General features: G+C 39.6%; 1 protein-coding gene across 3 annotated transcripts in view; it reads left to right on the plus strand.

Moving 5' to 3' along the window:
* The first annotated feature begins 9,150 nt into the window (after positions 1 to 9,150).
* Positions 9,151 to 12,002, plus strand: part of ipo7 (importin 7) — a 70,965-nt gene continuing 68,113 nt past the window's right edge. For all 3 annotated transcript variants that reach the window (XM_041197290.1, XM_041197289.1, XM_041197291.1), the window contains exon 1: positions 9,151 to 9,443. In XM_041197290.1, the coding sequence (XP_041053224.1) occupies positions 9,360 to 9,443 (84 nt within the window). In that variant the 5' untranslated portion in view covers positions 9,151 to 9,359. The remainder of the gene's footprint in view (positions 9,444 to 12,002) is intronic.

The raw sequence follows: 12,002 nt of genomic DNA on the forward strand, positions 1-12,002 counted from the left end.
TCAGTTGAAATAGTTACACCATGGCTCATTCATGAAAAACGTCCACTTCAGCAAGATACCAGATGAGCCCAGCAAGAAATTAAGGGAGAACAATGGCTGAGAAAAGATTTTCATAGTGACAGTACAGTATAACAATGCGTTATGTCCCAGAATAATGTGATACAGTGTTATTGAGATGGAAAGGTCCCAGGTTCAATTGCTCATTTGTGCAGAGTTAGCTATTACCAATGGTAATTAGCCACTAGTTTTTAAGTTGTTTAAGTTTGTTCCTACCATGATGAGAGCCATGGAATCAAAAAGCTTTGTGTGGCACAGTAATGAGAATGGGTCCTATTTGTGGTCAGTTAGATGACATTTGGCTGCTTCTTGCAGAAGGCCTTTTTGAGAGAGATAAATTATTTTTAACATCACGGCGCCTATCACAAATATTGAACTGGATGCTTCTCCCTTTTCTTGTGAACTTGTCCCAAATGTGGGATCTGTCTTATGAATTACATATATAATAATAGTTAACGTTATGGCTTTTTCATTTTCATTTATAAATAAAGGATCATTTTTAATGAAAATGTTTGTGACAATGATCTCAATTTATTCTGACTGGTTATATGTCGGTATATAAGGTGCAAGTTACTCAGCACATTGATCCTGCTCCACCATGGCATTTCTATTTTTTGAACCCAAATTCTCTGTCGTTTCTTTATATCCCCGACAACCTTTCTTCTTAACTAAATATTAATGGTACTTTTAAACACCTCAATTGAGTTTGTAAGCCTGACCTTCTGGGCCAGTGCATTCCATGTTCTCATAATCCTTTGTGAGAACAAAGAACATTTTTGAAGATTTCTTTGTAAATGATATTGATTAGAATTTTAAGATATGTCTCCTTGTTCGTTATTCCCCTTTGAGAGGGAAGAATTGTTTCTCATTAACCTTATTGATTTTTTAAAAAACTTCAATCTGTTCACCCCTTAACCCTCTCATCTGTATATAACCCAAATTCAAGTGTCATCACAGTTAAGTTCCTTCATTCAAGTTACAATCCTGATGAATTGTTGCTGGATTTTCTCCAATGCCAGTTTCTCCTTCCTAAGGTAGTGCACATAAAACTGAACTCAGTATTCCAAGTGATGTCTGGCCACTGTTTTGTATAACAGCTATAAAAACCTCTTTGCTTTCGTATTCTGTGGTTCATAGTGAAGACAAGCATTTTGTTCGGATTTTTGCTTGCTTTTTGTATTTGAAATCTAGCTTTTCATTGCTTATGTAGTTGTTTTCTGCTTTATTCAGTTACCTGCCATGCTATTTTCCCTTTTAGACTGCATTCCTATCTGCCACTCTGATGTATTATTTCTTGTTATGTTAAACTGATTCTTCTAGTGTTCTCCTATCCATATGCCCTTATGCATTTTCTTCTCTCTTCCTCACAATTCAACAATAACTTACATTTATATAGCATTTTAACATAATAAAATGTCTCAAGGTGCTTCGCATGAGCATTATAAAACAAAATAGGACACTGAGCAACATAAGATGTGAGGTCAGATAACCAAAAGCTTAAGGAGTGTCTTAAAAGAGAAAAGCAAGGTTAGGAGCAGGAGAGCTTAGAGCCTAGACAGTTGAAGCCACCAATGGTGGAGCAATTAAAATCAGGGCTGCTCAAGAGACCAGAATTAGATGAGTGCAGATATCTCAGAGGGATGTGGGAGTGGAATAGATTACCAAATCATACCAAACCATGATAGGGATGGGTGATGGCATGGAAATATTTGTAAACAAGGATAAGAATTTTCAAATCAAGATTGTGTTTGACTGGGAACTAATGTAGGTCACGAACAAGGTGATAGATGAATGGGATTTGGTGCAAGTAAGGGCATGGGCACCAGAGTTTAGGATGACCTTAAGTTTAAGGAGGGAAGAATGTGGGAGACTAGCCATGAGTGTGTTGGAATAGTGAAATTTAGAGGTAACAAAGAATGAATGTTTCAGCAGCAGATGAGAGAGGCAGGGTCAAGTCAGGTAATGTTACAGAGGTTGAAATAGTGGTCTTAGTGATGGCACATCTATATGGTCAGAAGCTAGCTTCAGGGTCAAATATAACAGCAAGACTACAAACAGTCTGGTTTAATCACAGATAGTTGTCAGGGAGAGGGGTGGAGTCAGTGGTCAGGGAATGGAGTTTGAAGCAGATTCAAAAGACAGTGGCTTCAGTCTGCCCAATACTTAACTGGAGAAGATTTCTTCTCATCCAGCTCTGGATATCAGATAAGTAGTCTGATAATTTAGCATTAGTGGAGGAATTGAGCGAGGTTGTGATAAGGTAGAGCTGGGTGTCATCAATGTACGTGTGAAACTAACGCTGTACTTTTGGATTGTGTCACCAATCAGCAGCATATAGATGAGAAATCGGAAGGTCCATGGATAGATTCTTGGGGAACACTAGAGGTAAACCAATGCAGGAGGAAGAGAAGCCATTGCAAATGACACTCAGGCTACAATCAGATAGGTAAGAATGGAACCAAGCGAGAGCAGTCACACCCAGCTGGATGGCAGTGGAGAGGCATTGGAGGAGGAAGGTGTGGTGAACTGAGTCAAAGACCGCTGACAGGTTGAGAAGGACAAGGAGAGATAGTTTACCTTTGTTATAGTCACATAAAATGTAATTTGTGACTTTGAATGGAGCCATTTAGGTGATGTGGTGATGTGGATGTTATGGAGTCAAGGGTTGGCTTTTTGAGGAGGAGTGATGATAGCAAATTTAAAGGAGTGTTGGACAGCACATGAAGAGAGGCAAGCATTAATAATTCCAGCTAACATGGGGTCCAGTAGGGTAGTCAGCAGTTTAATGGGAAAAGGTTTGAGGGAGCAGGAGATAGATCTCTTGGACAAGATGAGCTTGAGAGGATATGAAGGGAGATAGGAGAGAAAGTAGAGAAAGATTCTGATTCAGGGCAAGGGCAGGGGGATCTTTAGAGTTTGCCCTGCTAGGTTATACTACACTATACCTATATCTTCTATAATAATATCTGAAAATTTGGATAAAATCTGTTATTTCCAAATCATGGTCATTTGTATATGGAGTAGAATCAATCCTTAAGGGACACCACTATTCATTGTCCATAATTCTGTTGACTTTATCCCAACTTTCCATCTCCCACCTTCCAAGCAAATTCCTTTCAATGATACTAGATTGCATCCAACTTTGTGTAAATTAATTTTAGCCTGTAACTTCATGAAATGCCATCTATAAATGCAGTAACTCTCTAATGTTACTTCAACAGCACCTCTCCCTTTACAAACATCTACCACAAAGAAGGACAAGACAGTAATGATGTGGAAATGTCATCACATTCAATCTCCCTTCCAAGTAACATACCATCCTATCTTGGACATATGCTGCCCACCCTACATCATTGTTGGGTTGATATCCTGGAATTCCTTAATTAACACCATTTTGATAACAAACATAATCAAAGGACTATGGTTGTTCAAGGAGAAGACCCACCACCACACCACTTTTTGTAGGCAATTAAGGATTGTTTAAAAAATGTAAGATGCCAGGAAGAAAACAAAAATGTTTCTGGCATTGATTGATCCTTCTTTATTCACCATGTCAGTGTCTCATCAAAGAACTCTGTTATGTTAGGCATGACCTGCCTTTCACAAAACCATGCTGATTTCTTCCTAATAGTATACTTCTCCAAGTGCTGACTTATTCTTAGTTAATTCTGGCAATTTCCCTATTGCTGATATTAAACTTGCTAGTCAGTAGTTACTGAACTTGGCCTTCTTTCCTTATGAATAATAGTCTAGTACATCCTGTTTCCCAATCTCCACTAGCCGAAGTCCAGAGATTGGAGGAGTATAACTAATGCATCTTCAATTTCCTTGCCTATTTCTGGAAATTTTGCTTCATCTCCACTAATTTATCCATTGCAACTTTTCTCTTTATGCTAAAGTTGCTCTCTTAAAAACCTAGTCCCTCCTGTAGCTCTAATAGAGTGTCATCATTTTTCATTGTGAAAACTGAAGCAAAATATTCATTTAGGAGTTACTTAATTCCTTATATCTGCTACCGTAAGATCCAAATATGTCCTTCTTGAGGACACCTGCTCCATTCTGCAACAATGTGAAACACTCTGTGGTATGTCATTAATGTTAAGGTTAAATCATAATGTTTTAAAATAGTTATGTTATTCAGGTTATTTTAGCTAATATAGATTTTCTTCTCTGGGTTCACAGTACATTGCATCTGAGAGGAGACACCTTTTTATTCCAAGGTACACACTCTTAGTACTGAATCATCTAAGTATTGGGAGGAAATCAGCTGGACAGCTCCAAGACCAGCACATTCTGGCTGCTTATGGAGGCCTAGACCTAGAAGGCTACAGTGCCTCCAATTATCCTTGGAGGGAGCATACAAAGAAAATTTCACCTGACTTTAGTTTCTAGCCTGCCCTCTGGATTGCCACAAATAATACTCTTACCACTGAGCTAATACTACTGAGCCATTGCCGACAATTAACATAGCAGTTTCACTTCACATTTTTGAGAATGAATACCTTTTAAGTAAAAACTTAAAGGAAAACACTGATATTAGAACTGAATGTCTTCTTTTAACATTTAACAATGATGAAAATCCTCATATTGTTACTTTAAAATTAAATGTTATATTAATGAAGGCAGTATAGAATACTAAAGAGGAGCTTGGATACACGTTGTGCAAAATTAATCACGTATTATTGAGGTAGAAGGGGGGCATTCCTGACTTCCTAGTTCATCCTTCAATGGATCTATTCTATAACTACCCCAGACCTAAATGATAACCCCACCTGATTAGTGCCCCTTGCAGAGGAGCAAATCAAAGCATATACAACTCAAATGATGACCCTAACTGAATGCCCCCCTTTTTACCTCAATAACATGTGTTTGCTGTTTATTTATGCACAATGTCTTTCCAAGTTCCTCTTTAGTATTCTATACTGCTTTCATTAATATAAGATTTAATTTTAAAGTAACCTTATGAGGATTTGTATCATTGTTAAATGTTAATAGTATTGTGTTTTGATAATCAATTCTAATATCAGTGTTTTCTTTTAAATGTTTATTTAAAAGGTAATCATGCTCAAAGGTGAAGTAAAACTGTGATTTTAGGTATTGGCTGAGGCTTAGTATAGTATCTTTGAGTAAGAAGGATGAGTGTTCAAATCCCACTCCAAATACTTCAGCATACAATGTAGGCTGACACTCCAGTACAAGTCTGCGCTGTAGGAGGTGCTGTTTTTTTGGATGAGACGTTAAACTGAGGCCACATCCTGTCAGGCGGACAGGAAACATCTCACATCACTTAGGGTAGGACTCCCCAGAGTCCTGGCCAATATTTATCCCTCTACCAACATCACCAATAGAATAGATTATCTGGTTAGAGATGCCCACCCCATCACCTCTCCTCACTATGCTTTGTATCCACTTGACCACATAGCATTTTCACTGCTTTGTTTGTGATGCTCTTAAAATGCAAAATGTATTGAAAATTATTCCATCCAGATTACTTCTTTTTAATGAAGCACAACCATTGCTTTTTGCAAACAGTGTAAAGACACGTGTAACATTCTGGCACCCAACCAAGAGTATCATTTTAACTGCAGCTGTAGAGATTAAATTGCAATGCAAGGATGTCTAACTTCAATACATAAGTTTGTAAACTTACTCATAGAATATATAAAAACATGTTATCCCTCGATGCAATCATCTTGAATCTTCAGGCAGTGATTTGCAATTTTGAGGAAATTAAGAGTTTACTGAGGCTGAACCACAAATATTAGCTTATTCATAATTATTTTCGTGTTCTTTCGTGCTTAAGTAAATATTATAGCAATTTTAACCTATACACTGTGAGAACTTGTGTCATTCAAGATAAAAATCCTTCAAGTACTACAGGACAGGATAAACAGGGTTGCATTTTAATGTTTTGTCTGAAAAACTAACACCTCAGATACTGCAGTTCTACCTACACACTCCATTGAAGTGTCAGCCTAAATTATGTGCTTGAGTCCTGATGTAAGGCTTGAAAACATAAATTGTATGATTCAGGGTCTATAGTGTTACCACTGAACCAAGGCTGATACAAATGGATCTGGAAACATAGGACATACATGTAATGAAAGCAATTTTCATCCAATGTGAAATTGACAAATATCTGTATTTTATATTATTTTAGGTAAACAGGATAAATGTAATTTAAAAAATGGCTTTAGCTTGCTGTGATTTTAAAATAGTTCCTTGTTTCTGTATCGGGTATACAACCAATACAGACAATCGTCAAGCCATTTTTATGGTTTCAATAAGAAGCAGCTGGTTTGACTTATTAATTCTGCTGCTTTTACTCAGAAACAGATCATTCAATTTATTAAACCCTAAAAAGTAATTCCCTCCACTACTGATAGGCAATGGTTGCAGTGTGTCCCATATACATGTTGCAAGCAGCAATGCACCAAGACTTCTTTGGTAGCACCTCTCAAACCCACAATCTCTACAAATTAGAAAGAAAGTAGGCACATCGGGACACCATCAGCTCCAAGTCCATCTCCAATATCCTAACTTTATATATTAAATGTATTGCCCTATTCTTTCATCGTTGCCAGGTCAAAATCTTGAGACTTCACATTTGACAACACTTCTTGTGTACCTTCAGCATATGCACTACAGTGGTTCAAGGGGGTGGCTCACTACCTCCTTTTCAGGGGCAACTGGGGATAGATTGTGGGTGTTGGCCTTGCCAGCAATGCCTGTATTCTATGTCAGTTTATTTGACTATAAAACTCACCAATGGGTGAATCCGATCCTGTCCTCAGTTAATATCAATATTTTCCAGCAGGAGTCACTTGACTTGACAGAAGCACTGAGGCTAATTGTACCAGTCCATTTGTTTTTTTTATTCTTTCATGGAACATGGGCATCACTGGCTAGGCCAGCATTTTTATTGCCCATCCCCAACTGCCCTTGAGAAGTGGTGGTGAGCTGCCTTCCTGAACCACATGATATGACCACAGCTAGTATTAATTGCTGCACAAACCAAATCCCAGAGGGAAACTTGGCTTACGGGCCACAACCTCATTTTTTGTATTCTGAAACCGAGAAGAAAACATACTGATCTCAGCATTAGAAGTCCAATAACACTTATAGGATTTTTAAAATTAAAAGTAAAAATTTTATTAACAAAAAAATGAAAGAAAACTTAAGCACACAATATTACAGTTACATGCTTACAAACGTTCCCCATAACTCTCCACTTGGTCAAACCCACAAGTAAACACTTTACAGGCAACACTCCTTTATAGATGTTAACTATAAAAGAAATCCAGTAATATTACACAAGGCAAAATGCTGTAGTTTCAATAAAGGTGTACCACATGACCTTTAGCCTCTTCCACTCTGCAGTGGAATTCACTTAAGAATAAAGCTGCTTGCTGCAGCCCAAGACTTTTCTGGCTTAACTGGATGGGTGATTCAAACTGCATCCTCCTGCAGCCCAGCACTCCAGCTATCTCAACAGCTCAAACAGCTCCTGCTACCTCCAGCCATCTCTAGCTCTCTCTCTAGCTATCCACAGTAACTCTAATATATCTCTTTCTTTTTCATCTTCAGTCCATTGTTCTCACACCCCTTTTAAACTCAAACCCTTCCAAATATAAGTTCTTTCATCTTGTCTTTGCTTTTGGGTCAATAAAATATCATACCCCCACTACTTGTTTACCTATGGATTATAAACATGTTTCTTGGTACCTTTGACTCCCTTTTGATATTCAAACAAATTCTCAACATTCAAAAGTGTAAATGTTAGATCTAATCTATTTACTTGTATCCCAACTTAACACCTCTATCCTTTTCATGTTTCCAAACTCCCAGATAACCTGACTCCTATCAAACTCTTGCTCAGTTTAATCAAATCACACACACACACACACACCCAGCCTTCTTTACAGAATAACACAATATACCCCAAAATATTTAAAAAAAAACACCAATTTCACATGCTGCAGTCCATGTGGTGTCAGAATACCCACAGTGCTGTTGGGGGGGGGGGGTGAGTTCCAGGATTTTGACCTAGCGACAGTGAAGGAATGGCGATATGGTTCCAAATCAGGATGGTTTGTAGCTTGGAGGGGAACTTGCACATGGTGGTGTTCCCATGCACCTGCTGCACTTGTCATTCTAGATGGTAGAAGGCTGTCAAAGGAGTCTTGGTGAGTTGTTGCAGTGCATCTTGTAAATGGTACACTGCTGCCACTGTGCATCAGTGATGGAGGGAGTGAATGTTCAAGGTGGTGGATGGAGTGCCAATCAAGCCGGCTGCTTTGTCCCAGATGGTGTTGAGCTTCATGAGTGTTGTTGGAGCTGCACTCATCCAAGCTAATAGAGAGTATTCCATCACATCCCTGACCTGTGCATTGTAGATAGACAGGTATTGGGGAATCAGGAGGGAGTTACTCACTGCAGAATTCCCAGTATCTGACTTGATCTTGTTACCACAGTATTTATACGGCGGGTCCAGTTCAGTTTCTGACTAATGGTAACCCCAGAATGTTGATAGTGGGGAATTCAGCAATGATAATGCCATTCAATGCCAAGGGGAGATGGTTAAATTCTCTCTTATTGGAGATGGCCATTGCCTGGCACCTGTGTGCTATGGATGTTAGTTGACACATCAGCCCAAGCCTAGCTGAACAGGTCTTGCTGCATATGGGCACGGACTGCTTCAATATCTGAGGAGTCACGAATGCTACAGAATGTTGTTCAATCATCAGCGAACATCCCCACTTCTGACCTTATGCTGGAGGGAAGGTCATCCAAATGGGCACTCATGAGAAATTGAACTAAGAAGTTCTGGCCGGTGTGCACAACTGTCCAGACAGTGATTCTACACACTAAGCCAATAAAAATAAAAAGTCACAAGTCCAGGGGACAACCACGAGTTGCAGCCACACACTTGGATATCGGCGCTCCGAAAAAATGGTGGGGGAACTACATTTCCCAGCTGCCTGCGCAGGCAGCAGCGGCGGCAGGATGTGGGTTGGGGAAGCGGAAGGTGGTGAGTGGGCCGGCTGATGACGGGTGGTCTCGCGCCCCTGTATCCGGGCTCGGCGCGCGACGCTCTTCCTTTGGCGCCGGCGGCTGTTGAAGCGCAGCTTCCATGTGCGCATCGGCCGCTCGCTGAGAGGCCGAGTGAGCGGCAGGAGCGGCCCAGCAGCCACAACAACCGGTTATATAATTAAAAAAATAAAGGAAGGAGAAAAGACGGGACTTAAAAAAAAAACTATTGAACGTCGAATCTCCTCCAGAGTGCGGCAGAGAAACTTCCAATGGATCCGAGTAAAATTATCGAGGCCCTGAGGGGGACCATGGATCCTGCGCTAAGGGAGGCGGCCGAGCGACAGCTCAACGAGGTAACAGCGGCCAAGGCCCCAGCTCCTTGCAGGTGTCGGTGTGTGTCGAGTTGTGAAATGCCAAGGCTTGCGGCCAGGCCTCGGCCTGAGCGCCAGTGCCGCGTCCGCTCTATGGCCGCCTACTGCCGGCAGACATGTTACAATGTTTTGCGTTTCTCACGCCTAAAATCGCACGTAACGGTTCGCGATGTTCTTGGAGCCAGTTTAATGACTTCTAAACTGTAGATTATTGCTTTCTCTTTGCTAATCACGATAAACTGAATGAATAGTTAAGGCGTCTGTTGAGTTTGTGTTTACGCCAGGCTCGTGATGTCGAGCTTTTCTTCATGCATCAAGTGGATTGCCAACTTTATCATGTGTATATCGTGGGAATGTGGCTACAGCATTGGTCCCTGGGCCGTAGAAACACAGTCCTCATCTTTCTAATTTGTTAAGCAAATAAAATTGTGGCTGAAACGTTCAAGTACAGAGTTCTTTTGTCAAAGTTCAGACCCAGTTTTTTTTTTACGTTTTAGCTTGTCTGTCTTCACCCTTCACTTCCACACCACTCCCCATTTATTTTTTTCACTTCTAACTCATGCCACATGTGGTTTTTGCCCTTTGACACTGCATGTTTGAGAGGGGACTGTAGAGCTGGATGCTTTCCTCCACTTTGCCAACGAGTGAAGAATGGAACCTACACTGACCTCTGTAGCACTGATTTACAAGTGCTCCCCCTCAACTATAATGTTGACCTGAGTGTTGCAGACTTTATGGCAGGGAATGGGGGAAATAAAGAGAAGTCTCATAGTTTACATGCAGACTTGGGTTGATAATGCAACCATTAGCTTGGTACAAAACAAATTTGTGCATGCTTTGCTGTAACATTTCAGCAAGCTGAACTTGGATATTAAATCAATTTATTTGTAAACTACAGCTTGAAGTTAACCAAGCCAGTGGATATATGAAGTGTGCTATCTGCCTGATAGTATTTCCTATATAAAGAAGGACATCATTGATCTGATATCTATTTTTGTTATCAATACACTGTGTTCTAATAAATTGTTGTTAAGAAAGCTGGAGCATTTTGAGATAATGTATTTGTTTCCTCTTTGTTACTTTTCTCCCTTCCTTTCCTGAAGACATTTTATCCTTTCTTTGGGTTATGACTTATAGATGCCATCTCCCTTTGGTACTTGTCCAAGCAACTGTTTTGCGTATATATGCCTCCATGTTACAATAATTTATCATCTGCCTACATACCTCTTTTCAAAAGGGACCAGCTATCAGGTGTGAGAAACTTGACTAGTATTTTTTAAGTCTTGGCAGTGAGTGCTAGGTTATTGGACCATAGGAAACATCACCTGATGCTTGTACACGCTCAGTAAACAGTGATCAGGGTGGGAGTCCTAAACAAAAACAGAATTACCTGGAAAAACTCAGCAGGTCTGGCAGCATTGGCAGAGAAGAAAAGAGTTGACGTTTCGAGTCCTCATGACCCTACAACAGAACTCCTACATAGTTTTATTTCTTTCCTCTCAGCTTCTCTTTGTCCTTCGGCCTTCCACAATCGATTCACCTTACATCTCGATTCGGGTTTTGTATCTAGTTTATGCAGAATTAGATGAGTGTTTTTAATTTATGATATCAAACTAGGCCCTAGAATATGTTGTTTCACTTTTGAATGAAATATTTGCTGAAGTCTTTTGGGAAGCGCACTTGGTTGGTGTAACTGCTATTAGTGTTTACTTTTGATTCACTCAACATAGAAACACTTGAGTTCTGCTTTTGGAATTTATGTGCATTTCAAATCTGTTTGGATATTTGGAGCAGATATGATTTCAGGCCAGACTTGCAATAACCATCTAACCTGTGTTTCTGGTTTGCCATAAACAACTGACTGTCTTTTACAGAAACCTGTTTTCTGTCGTCACTGATTTCAGAAAATATTTTCATATTATATGGCTACACCGACAGCTCCATGAGCAAGTTAAATCAAAACGTAATGGAAAGCTTTTTTTAAAAAATGCATAAAATGTAAATTGGGAATCAGTCACTGGAAATGAAATATCTTTGATGCCAAAATGTCAATTAGTAGAAATATTAGTCAAAATATGTGTGATGCAATAAAATGCTTTTCTGCCTTTGCTGTAAGGAAGGCGGTGATATATGATTGACAGACTTTTTAATCTAAGTACCGTTTAACTTAGTCAACGCAGGATCCTCATGGTGGCTGCAGATTGGCTCTAGCCATCCTGTAGGAACTCTAACTTTTATCTCTGACAGTAATTTTAACATTTCAATTAAAGATTAAATATTTTGGCCAATTGCACTCATGATTGCTGCACCTAATATGAGGCTGAAGTGGAACTGGCTACCCTAGAAACCAGATGTAGTGAAGTTGCACCTTGAGTTGAAATGACAAATCCCTCCCCACCCTATACTTCCTAATTTAAATTAAGTTAGTAATCCAATAGTACTATATTCTGTAATATGAAGTTGACAATTGTGTTATCTAGGACTTTTGGATCTATTGAAAAAGCATTTTGCAAGAAATATGTTATTAAGGATTAGACTGTA

The sequence above is a fragment of the Carcharodon carcharias genome, chromosome 10 (assembly GCF_017639515.1).
Source record: "Carcharodon carcharias isolate sCarCar2 chromosome 10, sCarCar2.pri, whole genome shotgun sequence".
In the NCBI taxonomy this organism is placed as follows: Eukaryota; Metazoa; Chordata; class Chondrichthyes; order Lamniformes; family Lamnidae; genus Carcharodon; species Carcharodon carcharias.